General features: G+C 45.9%; 2 protein-coding genes across 6 annotated transcripts in view; one reads left to right on the plus strand and one right to left on the minus strand.

Moving 5' to 3' along the window:
* The first annotated feature begins 96 nt into the window (after window positions 1-96).
* FICD (FIC domain protein adenylyltransferase) lies at window positions 97-5,841 on the plus strand. Of its 5 annotated transcripts, none has more exons than XM_037004317.2 (4): window positions 97-239; window positions 1,410-1,502; window positions 1,735-2,091; window positions 3,031-5,841. In XM_037004317.2, exons 3-4 carry the CDS (start codon window positions 1,791-1,793, stop codon window positions 4,104-4,106), a joined length of 1,377 nt encoding a protein of 458 aa, XP_036860212.1. In that variant the 5' UTR covers window positions 97-239; window positions 1,410-1,502; window positions 1,735-1,790; the 3' UTR covers window positions 4,107-5,841. The 5 variants fall into 5 exon arrangements, with proteins under 5 accessions (XP_036860212.1, XP_017508482.1, XP_017508483.1 ...); XM_037004316.2 differs by having other exon boundaries at window positions 165-288; XM_017652993.3 differs by lacking the exon at window positions 1,410-1,502.
* Window positions 5,842-7,256: 1,415 nt separating this feature from the next.
* Window positions 7,257-20,057, minus strand: part of SART3 (spliceosome associated factor 3, U4/U6 recycling protein) — a 36,948-nt gene continuing 24,147 nt past the window's right edge. The window contains exons 8-19 of the mRNA XM_017652986.3: window positions 19,890-20,028; window positions 19,302-19,409; window positions 18,555-18,632; window positions 18,371-18,429; window positions 17,202-17,311; window positions 14,643-14,755; window positions 13,348-13,424; window positions 12,649-12,817; window positions 10,598-11,052; window positions 9,911-10,063; window positions 8,871-9,067; window positions 7,257-8,188 (exon numbers count right to left, since the gene is read on the minus strand). Coding sequence (XP_017508475.1) covers window positions 8,011-8,188; window positions 8,871-9,067; window positions 9,911-10,063; window positions 10,598-11,052; window positions 12,649-12,817; window positions 13,348-13,424; window positions 14,643-14,755; window positions 17,202-17,311; window positions 18,371-18,429; window positions 18,555-18,632; window positions 19,302-19,409; window positions 19,890-20,028 — 1,836 coding nt within the window. The 3' untranslated portion in view covers window positions 7,257-8,010. The remainder of the gene's footprint in view (window positions 8,189-8,870; window positions 9,068-9,910; window positions 10,064-10,597; window positions 11,053-12,648; window positions 12,818-13,347; window positions 13,425-14,642; window positions 14,756-17,201; window positions 17,312-18,370; window positions 18,430-18,554; window positions 18,633-19,301; window positions 19,410-19,889; window positions 20,029-20,057) is intronic.

Consider the following 20,057-nt stretch of genomic DNA (forward strand, 5'->3'; position numbering starts at 1 on the left):
CCAACACTGGAGCCAGCCAATGGGAGTGGCCCACGGCGCGTCTTTCCCGGGGAAGCAGACGCAGGCGCGGGAACCCGGAAATGCGAGGGGCGGGCAAGTAGGGGAAGCCAATCCGCTGGGACGGACGACTGGTCATCCAATGGCGAGGCCAGAGGGCGAGGCCAGAAGGCCTGCGGTGGAGGAGGTCCTGGGAGACAGCAGCCTCGGATCCTGCGCCCGCCGGGAAGGCGGCGGCAGGGGTGAGGAGGGGACGAGCTCCAGGAGCTCGGAAGGAATGAACCGGGGAAGGTACCGCGCGGCAGGGTTCGGAAAGGGCAGGCTGCATGGAGTGACCTTAGTCCAGTCCCTCGCCTCTCTGGGCCTTCCTCCCCTTCCTTAGGGTAGCGAGAGGTGAGACTCGCACCACCCGGGACGCTGCATCCTTCCTCGGAATGCAGCGTCACTGGCGAACTCCAGCCTTGCCGAGGAGCCTGTCCCTCGGGGAGCCCGCTCGGACCTCCTGGACAAAGTAGTGACCCACACCCTCTTCCTTACCCCGTTAGAACGCGTACCAAGCCGCTCGGATGTTCAGTACCAGCGAACCAGGCTCCCCAACTAGGCTCTTAACGCCCTCAGCGTTCAGAAACCTCGTCAGTCATTTCTGGGTCTCTAGAGGCCCAGCACCACTAGCCCAGGGCAGGTGCACGGTCCCTGGTTATGAAGACAAAGGCTGAGACCTGAGCACTCTGAACCGAAGCGCACTGGGGATTCTTTCCAGATGCCTCTATTTACTCCGTTGGCCTTCTGGAAGTTGACTTACCTCTCCTTAAGTTTCCCTTGTCTGTAACATGGAGCCGGGGTGGCTTTCCTTCACAAGGTGGTGAGGGTTGAGCATGGCTGACCGCTCTGCTCAGCACCCCATGGTTGCCCAGTAAATCCTTACTGTTAGCATAATGGGCTTGCATACCTGACCCCTCCATTCCCACTGCCAGCCACAAGCATATGCCCACTGTCACAGAGGGCAAGTGCTCACCCACTCTGCCACAGCCCAAGCTTTTAGGCAAGATCCCTAGTGGACGGGCCAGGAAAGGAAGGCCAGAAAGAGGACTGGCATGCTGGCTAGTATCAGGGTGAGAGTACAAAGAGGCAGCCACCCATATGGCAGTAAGTCCTAATACCACACATCACCAAACTGTTGTGTTTATCAAAGAGTAGGCCTAGGCCTCAGAACTGCGTTGGTGGATCTGGAAATGGGTATTTATTATTTATGTTCCAAACACCCCATGTTTGGGGTCAGAGGCCAGGGAGATTTGTGGTGGAGGAGGGAGACCTCAGAGCCATGGGTTCCTGAATTCAAGTCTTACAGCTGTCACTCACTGGGTGGCACTGGGCAAGGGACTTCACCTCTCTGAGCCCGTTTCCTCATCTAGAGAGTGGGATGACGAAAGCATCAGCTCCTGCTGAAGACTGCAAGAGATAGTATGTGTGAGATCCTTAATGCTTGGCACAGGGCCTGTCACACAGTAAGTGCTCAATAAATGTTGGGTGGCAGTGGCATTCCTTTTTAGTTATGCTGCTCTGGAAGTGGCACCAGTCCTCCCAGGCTGGCCCCTCTCCATTATGTCCACTCCTTGCCTTTCCATCACCCACTGGTTATAATGCATTAAGGGGTGTGGGATGGGCTCCAAGCCCCACCTGAAGTCATAAATGCATCTTTAATGTTCCTGTCTCATCTCCTACAACTCTTCCTTGCAGATTGTGCTCTTTCTTAGGGAACTGTGGGCACATGCAAGGGGCCCACTCGAGTCCAGATGACACTCATGCCGATGGCTTCAGTGATGGCCATGACTGAACCAAAATGGGTCTCAGCCTGGGGCCGCTTCCTATGGGTGACGCTGCTCAGCATGGTGCTGGGGTCCCTGCTGGCCCTGCTGCTGCCGCTGGGGGCCATGGAGGAGCAGTGTTTGTCCATGCTCAAAGGCTTCTACCTGCTCAGGAGCAAGTTGGACAGGGTGCAGCATGCCGTCACCAAGTACACCATCCCATCCACAGAGCTCAGTGTCACCTCCAGAGATGCGGTGCTGCTTATGGTCAAGACCAAGGCCTCTCCAGGTAAGGCTGGCCATCTCTCTTCAATGCTTGTTAATTCAATAGGTATTTAGAGTGCCTCCTATATCCTGTGTGCAGGGCACAGGGGTGTTATGAATCAGCCCTGAGCTCCCAGCCAAGACAGGTTAACAGGTGGCTGAAGTAGTGTCATGATGGGGAAGGAGAGGGGGGCCATGGGAGCACACCAGGAAGGCTCACTGGAGGCGGCAATGCCTAAGCTGAGACTGCAGTATGAGCAGGAGTGACCCAAGGGAAAAGGCACGTGGGGAGAGCGCTCCGGGCAGAGACCAGAGGGGAAGCAAGCCTGGGGGCGCTGGAGCTGGGCGGGGAGGGGGCTAGATCTAGAGCAGGGCACTGTCGTCCTCTGGGGGGTGTCCTGTGCACTGCGGATGTTGAGCAGCATCCCTGGTCTTACTCAATGGATGCCCGTAGCACATGCCCCTCACCTGTGACAACTTGTCTCCAGACACTGCCAGATGTCCCCTGGGGTGCAAAATTGCCCGCTTGAGGACCACTAGGTTCGAAGAATTAAAGAGCAGCCCAGGGATGGGAAACCCCCCCAGGTCTAGCACTAGTGGGGGCCCATGACCTGCAGGGGCAGGGACAAGCATTACCAGGAGTTGTACAGCCTCAGAGCAGCACAGCCACCCACTACAGCATTTGGAAGGCAGGGGCAGGGAGCCCAGATGTTCCCTCCCGGAGGACAGAGAATGGGTCCAGGGACAAATAGACAATAACCAGCATACTGCCCCATGGGCGTGAGGGGAATGATGTGTCCATATACATAGAGTGGTATCGGGCATGCTGCGGAGTGAGTGGTGTGGCTGGAATGACCCCCCAGGACCACAATTTCCCTGGGGAACCAGCACAGATGACCGCTCCCCTGAACGTCCTTTAACACTCCCTGCCCTCCCTGACAATGCTTCCTTGGCTCTTTTCTAGCTGGTAAGTTGGAAGCCAAAGCAGCTTTGAACCAAGCCCTGGAAATGAAGCGCCAGGGCAAGCGGGAGAAAGCCCACAAGCTCTTCTTGCACGCCCTCAAGATCGACCCGGACTTCGTAGACGCGCTCAATGAGTTTGGCATCTTTTCAGAAGAAGACAAAGACATCATCCAGGCGGATTACTTATACACCAGAGCGTTGACCATCTCGCCCTACCACGAGAAAGCACTAGTCAATCGGGACCGGATGCTCCCACTGGTAGAGGAGATTGACCAACGGTATTTCAGCATCATCGACAGCAAAGTGAAGAAGGTCATGTCCATCCCCAAGGGCAACTCTGCACTGCGCAGGGTCATGGAAGAAACATACTACCATCACATCTACCACACAGTAGCCATTGAGGGCAACACCCTCACCCTCTCAGAAATCAGGCACATCCTGGAGACCCGCTATGCTGTGCCAGGGAAAAGCCTGGAGGAGCAGAACGAGGTCATCGGCCTGCATGCGGCAATGACGTACATCAATACAACGCTGGTTTCCCGCATTGGGTCCGTCACCACCAGTGATGTGTTGGAGATTCATAGACGGGTGCTGGGTTATGTGGATCCTGTGGAAGCTGGCAGGTTTCGGACAACACAGGTCTTTGTGGGACACCACATCCCTCCCCATCCTCAAGATGTGGAAAAGCAGATGCAGGAGTTCATACAGTGGCTCAACTCTGAGGACGCCATGAACCTGCACCCAGTTGAGTTTGCAGCCTTGGCCCATTATAAACTCGTTTATATCCACCCTTTCATTGACGGCAATGGGAGGACCTCACGCCTGTTGATGAACCTTATCCTGATGCAGGCAGGCTACCCGCCCATCACCATCCGCAAGGAGCAGAGATCGGAATACTACGATGTACTGGAAGATGCCAACGAAGGCGACGTGAGGCCATTCATCCGCTTCATCGCCAAGTGTACGGAGACCACCCTGGACACACTGCTCTTTGCCACAGCAGAGTACCCAGTGGCGCTGCCAGAGGCCAAACCCAACCACTCTGGGTTCAAGGAGACACTGCCTGTCAAGCCCTAACCCTGTAAATCTGCATTTGGTGACAAGGGATGTCCCAGGGAGAAAAGAAATCAAAGAAACTTAGCATTTCTCAAAATCTAGTAGTCTCCCAAAGCAAAAGGAGACGGTAAGGAACTTACACATTCTGTACCTCCAAATGTTTTTAGTTAGAAAAACAAACTAAATTATTAAGCTTTGTCTCAAAGGTAACTTATAGTTCATCCAAGTTATTTATTTTCTCCTTTTAAGCTAGTAAACATAGTGTGGTGTCCACTGTCTGCTGGCGGTCCCTGTTCTTCGGATGGTCCCAGCAGGCCCTCGGAACATCACTGCTCCTTGTGTGACCAGGACAGAGGTTCTGGAGCAGAATTTGCACTAAGGCGGGGAGAGGCCAGGAGCTGTGTGATGAGGTCCAAACCGTAGGGTAACTCCTCCAAGTCTTTCTCTCAAACTGACTGAGATCAGCATTCCTGGGGAGAACCCAGGCCTGACCCAGTTGTGAAAAATGATTGAAAGCTAGCTTTCTTAAGGCATTTCTGCTCCCCTACAAAGAGATTAGCGTTGGGGCTAATTTTCTGTTAAAGCAATCTTTTGAGATATGAAATGAATGTTGCTAACATTTCTAGGTCGATACCTTGCTTATTTCAAGAAAGAGTCTTTGAGCCATACTTAGCTTGCAAACTAGTGCCAGAAGCTGTTATTTTTCCCTATCAAGACTATTTTTCTAATTAAGAATAGGGGAGTGGCCTGGCAGGTCTTACTTGTGTGTCATTGTTTCTCACACATCATTTGCAGAAACTCAGTCCAGATGCTTTAGTCTGAAAGTTCTCTGGGTTTGTTACCCAACAACTGAAACATGGTGTAAATCAGGTATTGCACAGGTGAGCAAGTCTACCCTACCACCCCCCATCCCCCCAGCGTGACCCCTCCTACAGACGTTAAAGAACACATTTGAAAAAACATGCCACATCAACAGCAAATAAGTATTTTTGACAATGAATTAAGAGTGCCAGTTTCTACTGAACCAAGAACCTCCGAATGATGTGTCCCTGTTGTCCTGCAGTTTTATCCACTCGCTGCCCCGACTCCCACCTCCCATAGCCATTGCACTGTGCTGTCCGGCACCCTTTGGGGAAGCAGAATAGAGTGCCTTGGAGAGGCCTTATTTTTCTAGCAACTTGTTAAATGATAAAATGTATGTAATATGGCCAAGGTCCCAAGCTGTCATGCTGCGTAAGTAGAATCTTCCCTTCCAATCACCCGTGGCACAGGTGCCAACCCGACAGCTGCTATTTCCAGTCTCAGTGGTTGGAAACCACTGGTTCCTTTTCCAGGGACAGAGCCAGTCATGTTTCTCACACTGACTGCTCTTTGTCAGTGTCTGAATGACGGTGACTATACAAAGTGCTGTCTGAGTTGAGAATTCAGATCCTGATAATGAGGTCATTATTCTGATGTAACAAGTGTTCATAGTTATTTAATTACGTAACAGTAGTTTCCTGAATAATTAAGTAAAAAAGTGTAGAGACATATGAAATGGTCCCAAGTGATGGTACCTTTATAAAAAATATTTTCATACTTGTATGCTGCCATAAGGTATTTCTTAAACCTTAAGTCTTCTATATTGGGTTTTCTAAGTCACAAAGCCTGACAGAAGTGCTTGCTTTGTTTTATAGAGAGAAATTTGCACTTTAGCTCTATGTGAAAGATAGTATTTTAACAAATTACTGACTAATAAAGTATTTTATTACATAAATGCCTAAGACTTTGCTATCATGATCAAGAGATGTTCCCATTTGTCATAAAGATGAAGGAAGGATTCCTCCTTCAGAACTTGAAGCCCTTTTTAAAATATTCTGGCAAAAGAACAGATCCAAGATAGTAATTTTAACAGGAACGTTAAGATAGAACTAGTTAGATAAGCTACCTACCTCGGTTGACAGGTGTGCATTACTGATCGTTCACTAATACTCAAGTGACTGAAGTGGTTTTTTTTGTTTCTACTTACCATCAGTTCTTGATTTTTCTGGGGAAAACACATAAACCCACTCATATTCCTGACAATCCATTTCTACCACAGTCAACAGCCTGAACCAAAACAGGGTCCTTCGTGCTCAAGTCTAAAAGGTCCAACTCTGTAAGGAGCCTATGTAGATACTTGAGAGTATGAAGTGGGAGGTCAGAGGACTAGTCAACAGCAAGAGAACAAAACCATTAAACATGATGCAGCAAAGAATAGACATTAATTAACCTTGGCTGATAGAGAAATAGCTGTGGCTCACGCGACCATCCCAAATCCTCTCAGCTTCCATGGGGAAGAAGTGAGTGGCTGGGAACAACCAAAACCACTGCTTAAATTTAACTCAGAAATAACATCTAACAAAAAATGTTATGTACGAAAGAGAAAGACCAGGTAGAGGGGAACCTGTAAGATTAAAAAACTTGAGATTTACCAACAATAACTTAACAGGGGTAAGACTGACATTTATGAATAGGAAATTTGATATTTGGGTAATTGATGACATTGAGGTATTATTGCTAATGTTTCTAGGAATAATGATAAAACTATGCACTCTAAGCCCTTACCTCTTAAAGATACATGCTATGGTGTTATTGGGAGAATGGAATGGACTATCCCTCAAATGTATCATGGAAAAGGGAAGGAGGTGGGGATACAGATGAAGGAAGATGGGCTAGGAGATGAGAAGAGCTGAAGCTTAAGGACAGACACGTGGAGTTTCTTTTACCATTCATTTTTATAAAGTTTAAAGTTTTCCATTAAAAAATTCAGTAAAGCCTAGCTAACTCACAGCAACTAAAAAAAGTAAGTGATTTCCATAATATATGAAAGAACTTCCTGGTTTTTTTTGCCCTAAAATACCTTTATATATAAAGTCAGTTTCCCTACTGAACTGGTAATGTTGCTTTCAAAGCAATGCCTATTTATTTGATAAAAGATGACAAGTAAAAAGCTTAAAAGCTGAAGTGTCCCACCGCTGCAAACTAAAGTTTAAAACTGAAGACACATCACAAAAATGATTTAAATCAAAGTGGCCAAAGGATCTGACTTACAAAAGTTCTATTTACACATCTGTTAGGTAAAGCAAGGAAACCCACTTCAAAATTACACCCATATTTGAATGCACATCCAAGTACCATCCCACAAGAAGATTTAAGGAGAAATTCAGTTTAATAAACAGCTAAATGAGGAAAGTTTAAGTTTGTACTTGACATGGCATTTAAACAAAACTGAAGAGCAACACCGGTCACTAGTCACTAGGCAAAGAAAATGGTCCACAGCAGGTGGCACACACAACTGCTATATAAAACAAATGTCACAAATATTTTGTTTTCAGGAAACAAAACAATGAGTTGATGTGTCATTTACAAATACATAATATAAAAACACACAGCCCCCTTGAACAAAAACCCATCAAATATTTATGTGACTTCCCTGTCCCCACCCCTTTACTAAAATAGGCCATTCTGGTGAATTACTAGCATCTGCTGTTATATCTTTTAAAAATTAAAAGAGTGGGTGGCACGTGTGCTCTGCAGGGTGTAAGAGGAGTGTCTTATAAAAGGGGCCAGAGGTGGCCAAAAACATTTGGACAAGTGGGTCTCAAAATGGTGGGTGTGAGTTTCACTTCTGTTTCTCCCTTTCTAAGACACAAAAATATCTTAGGGAATTACACCCTGTGCCCAACTTGTGGAGTGATCGTTTTTCTCCATCGCCCTCAATATGAGGGAGCACTTTCAGGCTCTTCCTTGGACACCCTTTTCCCTTTCTGTCTAAACCAGAGGAAAATCTGTGGAAGTAGGCGCTGCTCTGGGGCCCTTCCATACCCAGGGTACAGCCGAGGGCCTGGTGATCTTCCTGGCCAGCATGAAGTAAGGCGTCTCCCTCCTCCTCTCAAAGTTCCGTTCATTTTCTCAGCAGCAACTTGGCAAAATCGGCATTGGACATCTTGGGTGCCTCGGTAGCTGCTGAGGTGGGGACTGCCGGCTGCGGAGCGGGGCCGTTCTCGGCCTGGGCCCCTGGAGCGCCCGGGCGTCGTAGGGCGCGAGGCAGCAGGGCAAGCTGCGTCCTTCCCTTCCCCCTCCTGGAAGAGCAAACACTGAATGTACCCTTTCAAAGCAACAATTCGTGGCCCTTGTTTATTTTCAAAACTCAGCCAGGATAGTCTTAAATTACCCAAGTTAAAAGGTGAAAAATCAAAGACAAGAAGGGCAAGATGATCCCTGTTCTCGACTTTGGCTACTGGGTAAAAATCACTTTAACAACCTTGGCCTTTTCAAAATTTTGGTAACGACCAACCTGTGTGACAGTAGAGTCACACATGGAGGGGGAAAAAGTGCTGTTATCTTTCAGACCTCACCAAATAACCATACAATTTTGCTGTCCCATCCCTATCAGGTCAAACACAGCTTTTACATGATTAGAGGCAGAGCCCTAGATTACCCTGGCAACACACAGTTGTCACATTTTGAATATCCACACAGATTTAACTTCCAAAGGGGACTTAATCACTGCAAAAAAACAAAACAAAACACTTTGACCTTAAATAAATCACAAGTAAATCTGCAAACACCAGGAAGGGTTCCACTTCTGGGCTTTGCACTCGGCATGGACTTGCTAAAGACACCCTGCTCTGGTGAACGACTGAGCATCACCAGGAACAGCAGGCCTGGCTTCCTGTCCGAACTTGCTGTATTAACAGGAAATGAGTTCATCGTGGCGCTGGCCAGGTCAAAGTCTGCACTCGCCAGTATGCAAACACTTACGCGCCATAAATCTGCCGTGGCACCATGGGGCCAGTGCCACCCGGGGCTTTCCTTGCCTCTGGCTTTTCTGGAGCTTTCCTCTGAGGCGGATTGCTGATGGCCACTTTGATGACATTCTCTTTGATAGTCATGCCATCCATCTTCATTACAGCCTGTGACGCCTGGGATTCATTTTCATACTCCACATAGGCCAAACCCTAAGAGAGGCAAAAACCCAGAACAAGGTCATGTGCCCCAGAGCCAGGACACAACTTCCTCCCTCAGGTCCAGCAACCAGTACGGGGCAGCACCGCCATCAGGTTACCTTCCCCACTGCCGCCGTCCTTTCTCTGTAGGTTTATTTCCCTACGCTCCTCCTCGTCCCTGCTTTTCCAACTGTCTGTAACTTCCTATAACCTTTTTAAGTTCTTTCTGCTCGAGCCAAAAGAAAAGAAGGGAAAAGACAGGAGGACCAGTATAAATCCAGCAAGCGAACGGATGAAGGGGCCTGGACCCAGTGGGCAGTTTGGGTGCCAGGTGGGCCCCAGTGTCCGTGCCTTCAGCCCCTCCCTCACTTCACACTCTTCAGCTCTCCGGTAACTGGGTAAGGGGAAGGGAGGAAGACAGGTAATCCGAACCTTGCTTATATTATACAGTAGCTCAAAATGTGGTGCACAAAGGATTTAATAAGAGGCTGAAGGAGTGAGAGGGGAAGATGTGTGGGGGTCTCTGGAAGAGGGACCTAGGGAGAAATGGCTGGAGGCCCGGTGAAAAAGGAGTCTGGGCAGGAAGGAGCGCGGAGGACAGCCTCACAGCCGGGGCTCCGCACTGCAGCCCTCTGATACCTGATGTTTTATTTTATTTTCAAATACCTTACTCTTCTTAGTAAACTTAGCTGCAAATGGGTTAATCTGACTCCAAAGTCAAGTAGAGCCAAGTCTACCTATCCTTCTGTTAGTATTTGTTCCTTAGCAGACCAACTAGGAGCCCACTGTAGAGCCAAATAACCTCTGAACAGATGTAAAACTCGGTCCACCCAAGCCACCCGCTCACACACCGACCTTCGGTCGGCCAGCCCGGTTGGTGACCAGCCTGATGTCCCTCACAGTGCCATGGGCCCTACAGATCTCTTCCAGCTCCTCTTTAGTGCAGGAAAAGGGCAGGCCTGAGACAAACAGCTTGTGCTTCTCCAGGGCAGTGCTATACCTGAACACCTAGAGGAAGAGGGAGGGAAAGAACATCAACAACTCAAAGCCCTACCCAGCACACCAGACTCTAGCTGATTCCAGCCTTGCCCACGGGTCTCAGACCAGAGCCCACTCAGGGTGCTGTGATCTATTAACTGGGTCACCTTGGGCAAGTCACTCAACCTCCCGAAGCCTCTACTTCCTCCTCTGTAAAAAGGCAAAAATAAAAGTCGCTATTCTCAGAGTCTGGATGAGGATCTAATAAAGTAATACAAAAACAGCACAGTCCTTGTCACTCCAAGCATTCGATGGCAAGCAGCCATTACGACAATTTCTCGTTGCATCATCATCTGTCAGCTAATGCAAGTTTGCAATGACCAGGCCACGAGTCAAACCTCAGTAAACCTGCTCAGAACAGACCCTTGGTTAACATGGAAGTTTAGTTCTTAACAGAGTATAAATATTCCACATATATTCTAAATATAAGCTGCTATGGGAGAAGTATTTCAGTCTGTCTGCCGCAACCCCATATAAGAGGCATTGTTTTTTCCACAAACATACCTTGAAGTCGGGGTTCTTGCTCTTATCCACGCAGGGGGAAACAAACATTGGCCTCCCTTCTACATTATTCCGGTCCAACTCCAGTGCCTGCAGGGCCGACTTCTCTTCTTTAAACTCCACGTAGCAGTAGCCTCGGAAATCACCCCGGTTGCTGAATATGGGGCGGATGTCAACCACTTCCCCACAGGCCTCAAAGAGTGGCCGCAGCTTGGTGTCTGGCTCGCCCATGCTATAGGGCAGGTTGCTGACAAAGACGGTGACACTGTCCTTGGTGCTGTCGTGCAGCACCTTGGGCACATCCCTCTTCAGGGCAGCCGCCCTCTCCTTCTGCTTTGAGGGGGGGTCAACATCAAGGGGCACACTTTTCCCAAAGAGTCCAGTTTCTGCTTCTAGGTCCTGGGCTTCTACAGGTGGAGGGATGCTGTTCTCAACTCTTCTGCGTTTGGGAGGTGGCTCTAAAGATGACCAGAAGAAAAACAGCAGCCATTGTTTCTTCTTTTCAGTGAGCTGTCCAGTGTCAGGGCAATTACAGTCAGAAAGCTCTCCCCACTACAAATGGTGACCCGCGACAGCTGCACGTGCTCACCATTCCTCTCTCAGGATGCTGTGGTGCACACACTCAAGTCTTTCGTAGCCCACCTGACCTGTCCCACTAAATTCTGGGCCCCAATTCTATCTGGGTTAGTGGGCTAAATCAAGTAGAAGTGGGAACGAAGTCCCCACTGTCCCCTCCTAATTATATAAAATGCTAGGAGCTCTCAAAGTTGAGGCAGCAAATTCCAGGGCCCTTCTACAATGCCCAAGGCAGCAAGGGCGGGATGGCACCTGGGGACCTGAGCTTAAACAAGCACCCTAGGTGGCTCTGAAGTATGTGCTCCACAGACCACACATCGCAAAGCACTACAATTCCTCAAAACATTCACTAGTGCCCTGTGTCCTTCGGGTGTTTAACATTCTGCACTGGCCCATTCTCCCCACTGCCAAAAGAAGAGCCAAACTGGGACCCACTGGTACTACCCACCACCACCACTTCCAGACCTTTCCATCAACTCCCTGCTGCCTTCCCGATGAAGTCTGACCACTGCACACTGCGCTCAAGAGCGTCACTGAGAGGCCTGCCCGGCTGCCCTGCCTGCTGCTCCAGCAGCACCTACCCTAGAACCCAGCCCTCAGCTTTGCCTCAGGACTCAAACTCAGCTATTTGCTGCTGCAATACCAGGGTGTTTTGTGCCTCATGCTCCGCTGACACTGGCTGTCTGGCTCAACCCTTCTGTTCTTTTTCACTTTACACTCTCCTCCCCCAGATCCCAAAGGGCATGTGTCACTTCCCCACAGTCTTTCCCACAGGGAGCTGACCCACTTTGGCCTCCACCATAATTCACACCTCCACTGCCTACAGTTCCGGTTAATGCCCCTCTGGTCACATGTCACATTTGCCTTACAGGACCCCTGAAGTGCCATGAGCTATCCACGGCCATTTCTATAGGCCCCAAACAGGTGAGCTAAAAAAGATTAACTGGATGATGACTCCGTTACTATTTCCCTCTGGCTAACAACTTGTACTGGGAAAACGTCTAGGGTCTTTTCAAGTCTAGAGAGAATTCTTGACCTAAGTTTACTGAAATAAATGTGACCCACACCTGCCCATTCCTGAAAGGCAGGGTGACAGAATCATGGCTGGAAAATTCTATCAAGTCCAAACCATAAGGTGGGACTCAGCAAGACAAGTGTCTGTGCAGGGCAGGGCTTCAGGTGTGGTGCAAAAAGTTGGAGCCTGAGTGGATGAAGGATGTCCACACACGGGGCAGTCACAGGGCCAGCGTGGCACTAACGGGAGCCCGAGCAGGGCAAGGGGCAGCATGAAGAAAGGTGGTGGTATCAACGGCACAGTGTAGGGCATGGAGGGCACCCACACGGAGGGCAGGCAGGGACAGGAAGGGTAAGGGAGCAACTTATTCTCAAATGGCTCAGGGACAAAGTTCTTCATACTGTCTTTGTAATTTCTCTGGGAGTTCGAAATAATCCTAAATAAAATTCCTAGAACACTTTACCTTCTTCATCATCGCCCCACTCCTTCTCATCGTCTTCATCTGCCTTGTGTTTGTCCATGCCTCGGGTCTTTTTCTTCTTTTTCAATGCTTTCTTCTCAGCCCGGGCCCTCTTCCGTTGTTCGGCCTTTTCTTCTTCTTGCTGGGCGAGGGCTGCTTCCTTCTCCGCAGCCTGGAAAAGTGGGGATGTGACGCATCACTGGAACCAGCAATTACATGAAATCTACTGACTGATGATGAAGGAGGCAGAAAAGGTGCTCACAGGCCTGTCAGGGATCCTCTACCTTCTTGGGATTCTGTATCTCAAGTCTACAGGATGTTTTGCAATATCCCTGGTAATCACTCCCCAAAGAAAGAAAATAAGCTATAAAACTCAAGCCCTAATTAATTTGGGAGTGTTCATGTTCCAATCACTGGACTAAGTGAGGCTCCTTTTTTATCTTTATCATCGATTCCAATAAACTCTAGGGCCACAATTCCCCCACTACATATAAAAAGCATTTATCACTGGGACTTAAGTTTTAAACAGATCTAAAAAATGATACAAGAGGGCCTTAAATATTGATTCAAATATGCCATAATTAATACTCAAGTAAAAGATACTTCTTAGGAAGACCTCAAAGGTTGACAAAGAATATTCATACCAAACACAATCAGAATAGCTATCAAATATTTCAAAGACTAAATAGTATCATTCATTACCTTAATTCTCTGCTCATTAACACGTGCTAATCGAGTTTCAGTTTTCTGAATGGCTATATCCCAATCTTCTAAAGTACCTTGATAGAAAGAGAAGCAAAATTTCACTTTTCAGGATTTTGAGGGCTATAATAATACAAAATTTCTTTAATTTCCCCACAGCTCCAGAAAAGATCTCTCCCATTAGACAGAACTGGAGAGTCAGCTTCCCATTTTAAGAGAACTATGAGTGCAGGCTTGAAGTTTTAGAATTCAAATAGTCCGTCCAGGTTTTTCAAACATCCCTTTTTTTTTTTAGATCCTGAGCTCTGGGAAGCTATCCTGATCCCCTTCTCTGACTCCTCTCCAATTGCCTTTTCCACCTATAACCCTAGACTCTCCTGTCATAGCATTACTTATACTCTTTTGGAATTGTCTGTTTACATATTTATTTTCTCCCTAGTCTCTAAGCTCCTCAAGGATAGGATGTTTATTCTCCCTCACCCCACTTTTAATTATGGGAAATAATGAATGAACAGGTATTTGACCTTGTCCTTGGGGAAGTTCTGCCTGCCTAGAATATCCCTTCTCTTTTAAAAGAGAGACTTGAAAACCAGAAATCTCTTGTGGGCTCTCCAGGGCAGATTATGAAAACATTAAATGCAAAAGGTACAAGATGTTTACATTAAGACTGGAGGATTTTAAGAGCTCCTCAAATAATACATATAGGGGTGTTTTTCTCTTATTTGTTGTTACTTGGGTATTTTATTTCCAGTTCTGAGGAGTTCATAAAATCCAAGACCAAAATCCAGACTAATCCCACAGATAAATTCACTCTTTTCCTACTGGAAACTTTGTATTAAGGCTCTGGAATTTGACAAGGGATGTAGATATGACCAAAGAACACAGCTGTTTGCTGCTCAGCATGCCTACGGGTGTGGATGTGTGATGCTGAGAGAGCAGAGGTTCTCAAGTGGAACAACGCTGATTCCCAGGGAATATCTGGCAACGTCTGGAGACATTTCTGGCCATCATGACTCGGGGCGGAGAGGACTGGTACCTAGTGGTTAGAGAGAAGGTGGTCCCCACCATATAGAATTTTGAGAACCTGTACTAGAGCAACAGCAAGAGTCCTCCTGTATTCGGAGAATCTGAGAAGAGTGGCCGGAGCACCGGTGACCACCACGGGACAGTCTAATCACAAAGTGCCATGAGAGGGGCTGTACCCATAAACTGTCTGTCCTTACAGACTACAGTCTTAAGACAAATGGCAAATGGGACAGACTCCAAGCCAGCAGCAGAGAGCCAAGGGTCCCCACCTTCTGTCCTCTCCATGGTGAGCAAGACTTCACAGACATGCTCTGGGTAGTCACTGGTACACTGCACAGCCCGGTGCAGAGCCTTCCTGCAGTGCTGGGTGTCACCATGTGCCCTAGGGCAGAAAACAAACAGTTGCTACCACCAGACGCAAAGCAGAAGGCACACGAGGGGCAGTTTTCCTACAGGTAGTGCCACAGAATCAACAGCTCTGCCATGACTCTAGCTCCTGAGGAGACTCTGGCCTCCAGAACTACCCACAGCTATTCCTCCTCCTCCTCCAACAACTTTAATGGTTTCTCCTTTTTCAATGAGAGTCCCTCCAGTCAAAACTAAGGCTTCCTCCTAAACCATTCTTTCCCTTGGCAAGTAGGTGCTACTAGAAAATGCACCTGGGACCACAGTCTGCAACCAGGTATTCTGCCTTTACAGCATTCGCACATGCAACACATGTGGGCAGTCTAAGAACTCCATGTAACCTGGCAAAGTCCCTACAGAAAATCTAGGACACAGTCCTACCCCAAGGGAGAATCACTCATCAAGAGGACAAATTTCAGGCCTAAGGTCAGATCTTCTGGTACTGACATGGGATGATATACTGCTAAACACAACAGTTATAAAGTAACATTGTTACAATACTTTGGAAACTTATGCTCCCACTTCTGCTTTAAAAAATTATGAATATACATAAATATTATAAATACATATTAGAACACTAAGAAAAAGAGCAGTGGTTCTCAAAGTCTGAGGCATATATCCCTGAGGATCTCCCAGGGTCTCTTTCAGGGCATTTGCAAAGTCAAAATTACTTTCTAGTACCAAAACATAACTTAACTTTTTCACTGTATTGGTATTTGCACTCATAGTGCAAAAAGCTATAGTGGCCCTTCACACAAATCAAGGCAGTACATGTTTTTAACATTATGTGTGGTAAAAGTGGATGTACACACACAAAGCATTTCTTCCACACCGCAAAGCACAATGGCTGACACAAAGGAAACCATATGTTATTGTTTGGGGTACAAGCTGAACTAGTTTTTTCATGGAATATAATTTTTACTTGAGAAAACAGCTGATTGCCTAAAACTATGGTTACTGAGACCTGAGCACCTGAAAAACGTGTGAGTCTGACAGCTTCCTCCTTAAAGACTTCTACTAAGGTCAATGAGTCTATGAACAAATCCAATTTTTTAATACTGTGTAATGAAATGTGTCAATATGTGGAGGAGATGCATAACTTAGTGAATGAGTGTCTTCCAAATGAACAATCCATGTCAGAGAATCATGCATGAGTAAAAGATCCATTTAAGTGCAAAACAAATGAATGGATATTAATGTAACAGAGTCTAAAAATTCACCAGTGAGGTTTCAGATTCCACATTGCAAATGACTTTTAAGAAACCAGCACTTGTTGAATTTTGCTGTACTTAGAAATTCTACAATTATCTGAAAAGGCTATTAAAATATCCTCTTCTCTTTTCTAACTTCATAACTATGTGAGATCAAATTTTCTTCACATTCTCCAGTGACAACATCACAACAGAGTGAACACAGAATCCAGATATCTTCTAAGCCACACTAAAGATATTTGCAAAAATAGAGAAGTAGTTACTTTTCTCACTAAATTATTCTGGGGTTTAGAAACAGTCTTTTCATAATAGTGTTATTTATAGTAAGTGTAATAGACTCATTTTTATTAAATGAATTAATAGAAGTATTTTAAAAATGTTTTATTTTCTAATATGGTAAATATTAATAGCTGTAACTCACATAAACAAAAACTTTCTAGGGTTCTCAAATTATAAGAGTGTAACAGTCCTGAGACCAAGAAGTTTGAGAACCACTGATCTAGAGGAATATTCAGCAAGCTTTAATAGTGGTCATCTCTGGGGCTGGGATGGGAAGAAACTTTCACTTTCTAGCACATATATTTGTAAATATTCTATTTTAATTTAGGCATACATCATTTTTTAAGTTGGGGGAATAAACAAAATATTAAAAAAAGAAGAAAGGTAATGTAGAAATCTAATGATGTGCAATGCTCAAGTTACACTGAAAAGTTAGTCATATTCTTTATCTTTTGTGTTTTATAAATATTGGGCCTATCTTCGTTTAAAACTTTTAGAGGCTTATAACATATACTCTTTAATTGCATTTTCATTTTTAAAAAAATTAAGCATAGAAAAGTCTCAAAGAATATACCCAAATCATTATCTTATAGTGGTTATGTCTGGGTCTGTCACTGCAGATAATTGGGGTTTTTTTCCATTTTCCAGTATTTTCTATTGAACAAAAGAAGCTCCTCAAAAATCCAAGTCCAAAAATGAAAACAAACAAAAATAATAAATTGAAAGTAATGCATGCCGTAAGAAGAGCCCAGGCACAAAATATTTTCTTTGGTTCTCTAGCCCCGCCCAAAAACACACAACCACCTCTGAAAAAGGATGCTAAAAAGGCAGGCAGCCTATTCTAAGGAGCAAGCCCAAGGTGGCAGAAGTCAGCAAACACTGAGGACCAGTTACTTCTGACAAGCTCCACCCCCTTGTTCCCAAGGTGGTTACCTCTCCAGGTTGTAATACTCCAGCCACATATTGGCATACTTGGCGTTTCCTTTGGTCATGATGCTATCCCAGAGTTCCCGAGCTTTCTGCATGTTATTGCACAGTCGAGCCTAAAATGCATTAGCAAAGTCACTTAGGAAAGGACTCAAGCCTTATGACATCAACACAAATTACAAAACGCTCTTCAGACAGACATGCCTGACGAGCACCCCACAACTACCCATGTTACATAACTCCCTGGACATTCCCTGGGCTGCCCTCCATGGTGACAAACCCGGCCCAACCACTTCGCTTTTCTGCAGTGACAAGTCTCAAGTTGTCTGCCTACACCTCTTGACAGAGAACAGCAGGAGCCCAGGCAGCACTAAGATACTACTGGCGAGCCATTTGTTTTTTATTTTTATCAAGCTTAACTACAACAAGTGTTTAATCTGAGAGACAACATAGAAAAAACTGATGGAGAAACAAGGTCACCTCTGCCACTTACTAAATTACCTGGGCAAATGACAAACTCTGAGCCTTGACTGCCTCATCTTTAAGTTGGTTATAACATAAACCTCCCATCCAGAAACTAGCTGATAAATACTAGTTTTCTGACCTGACTCCCCATCAAATAAAACATGATAATATTATAATTTTATGAGCTGATCAAGGGCAGGTTTCATGTCTTCCTCACCTGGGAGTCCTGGTCCAGCCATGACACTCAGCCCATTATATGCTCTAACTTTCTGTCAAATCATTTGTCTTCCACTCCAGATTAAAGCCAGACTAGCACAGGGAGCAGGTCTACCTCACTGGCCAGCACAGAGTGAAATGCCTGGCCCACAGTATACATCAATATGCACTCATTACCGAGGCACCGAGGGAGGGATGGAGGAAGAAGTAAACGCATGACTGGCACTCATTCACTGCACAATTTCTGCCTAGTATTTTCCTTAAGATATAAATGAATAAATGAGATATAAAATATTCATTAAGATATAAAATAAATAAATGAGAGCTAATATTTTCATTAAGATACAAACGACTGGGCATCAAGCTCAGTAAATAACATGAATCCTGACACAGCCTAGGCCATCACCTGGGATGCTGACCTGACTTTAGCGGCACTATTAGAAAAAGGTCCTGCAGAGGTGGACAACACAGGCAGAGTTGTCAAAAGCATTTACCTCAATCCTAGCCCAGTTCTGCATAATCATGCAGCTTGGATCTCCACTCTCATTGAAACCTGTAAGAAGAGAATTAGTCAAAATTATAAAGTAATTTAGAAACAAGCAGCCTTTAGACGAAAGGGCACATCCACCAAGAACAGGATATATGCCAGACAAAGCAGTAGGCGGGAGCCACACTTACGCTCTTCTACCTCCTGTTTCAGATACTCCAAAGCGCGACTGAATGTGGACCTCAGCTCTTCCAGCTCTTTACTGGAGTCTGTTAGAAATTGCAAAAGAGGCTTAGCTTTATAAAACACAAACCATGTCTTTTTTTTTTTTAATCCTACACTGAAATTCCTGGGAACCTATTATTATACAACTGGCATAATTCTGGGGACACAAAAATAAAATCGCCAGTCCCTGCCCTCATCACACAGTGAGGGACAAAGACAATGGAAGAGAGCCCATCACAGACAGTCACAACAACCCAGGTAAGCACAGGGTGCAGAGTGTCACACCGCAGCAGAGGGTCTCCGCAAGCCAGCTGAATGGCTGAGGGCCACCTGCATGTGTGCAGGTACCAGTGAGACAGGGGCTTCTGGTTGCTGTTTCTTTTTTTCTTTGAGGGTGAGGAAGGCAAGAAATCCTGCAAAAGTTCAAAGATTTAAAAGAAGCACAGCAATCTTATCTACAGAAGGAGAAATGAGAAATAAAACTAAGAGGCTAGCAGGAACTAGCACAAAATGTAAGGACCACTACTCTCTCCCTGTACAATCCACAGCATGACTGGCTGAAGACTTAAATAGCTAAAATTTCTAGGGGGAGCTACCAATGGCTGGTCTACGTCATTTGCCCAATCACGATGTATTTGGGCAACTGGGACATCTCACCAAGACGTATTAAGACAAAGTTCAGTTCTGGTATGAAATACATGAACTCAAAATACCTTGTTTGAAATCAACCCTTCTCCTCAGGTAATCAAGATACGCCTGCCAAATCTCCACATAATCGGTGGCCTGAATGAAGCCAGCACTCAAAGCTTTCTCGAAGGTCACTAGAGTTGAAGAAAAACCCAGGATTTGTTGCCAATTCAAAAAGAAGCGATTATAAAGTTATCAAGATTATAATAAAGAAGACTACTGACTATAAAATATTGTATGATTTTAAAACAATAATAAAATGCAGTAAAAGTGAAATGAGCAAGAGAGAAATGGTCAAAAGACAAGCACTAAATAGACTATTCTGGGAAGGGCACATTCTTCTACAAGACATCCTGCAATAGAGTTGCAGGTCAAGTGAGTTTGGACAAAAGACCAGGATGTTCTGAAAAGTCACTATGAATATCAGCATGTTAAAAAGCTCTAAGAAGCCAAAAATATAAGCAGTATTATCTCCCACTTAGAGCCCTTATTGTCAAATCCCCAGTATCCCAAAGTAACACCCTGGGAATGTGAATTTAATGATCTGACACCAAGCCCTATGTTTCTGACTTGAGACAAAAAGTGTAGAAGTCTTCCCATGAAAACATTCGCACCAGCAATCACTCGATGCTCTACTCCATGCCTTTCCATGGCCAAGAGGTACCGACTCCAAAGGGCAACTGTCCAGGGGCAGTTTCTAACAGCACGATTATGTACAGATAACACCAAATCCTTTACTTTCAGCTGTCGATCCTATGATAAAGAATTCCAGGGTTAGGAGA

Source organism: Manis javanica, chromosome 15, assembly GCF_040802235.1.
Source record: "Manis javanica isolate MJ-LG chromosome 15, MJ_LKY, whole genome shotgun sequence".
Classification (NCBI taxonomy): domain Eukaryota; kingdom Metazoa; phylum Chordata; class Mammalia; order Pholidota; family Manidae; genus Manis; species Manis javanica.

What these genes read in the sequence shown, in the direction of transcription:
- FICD (XM_037004317.2), top strand. Translation starts at nt 1,791, where the DNA reads ATGACACTCATGCCGATGGCTTCAGTGATGGCCATGACTGAACCAAAA. An exon ending in CAAGACCAAGGCCTCTCCAG is followed by an intron (nt 2,092 to 3,030) that starts GTAAGGCTGGCC and finishes GCTCTTTTCTAG; the next exon opens with CTGGTAAGTTGGAAGCCAAA.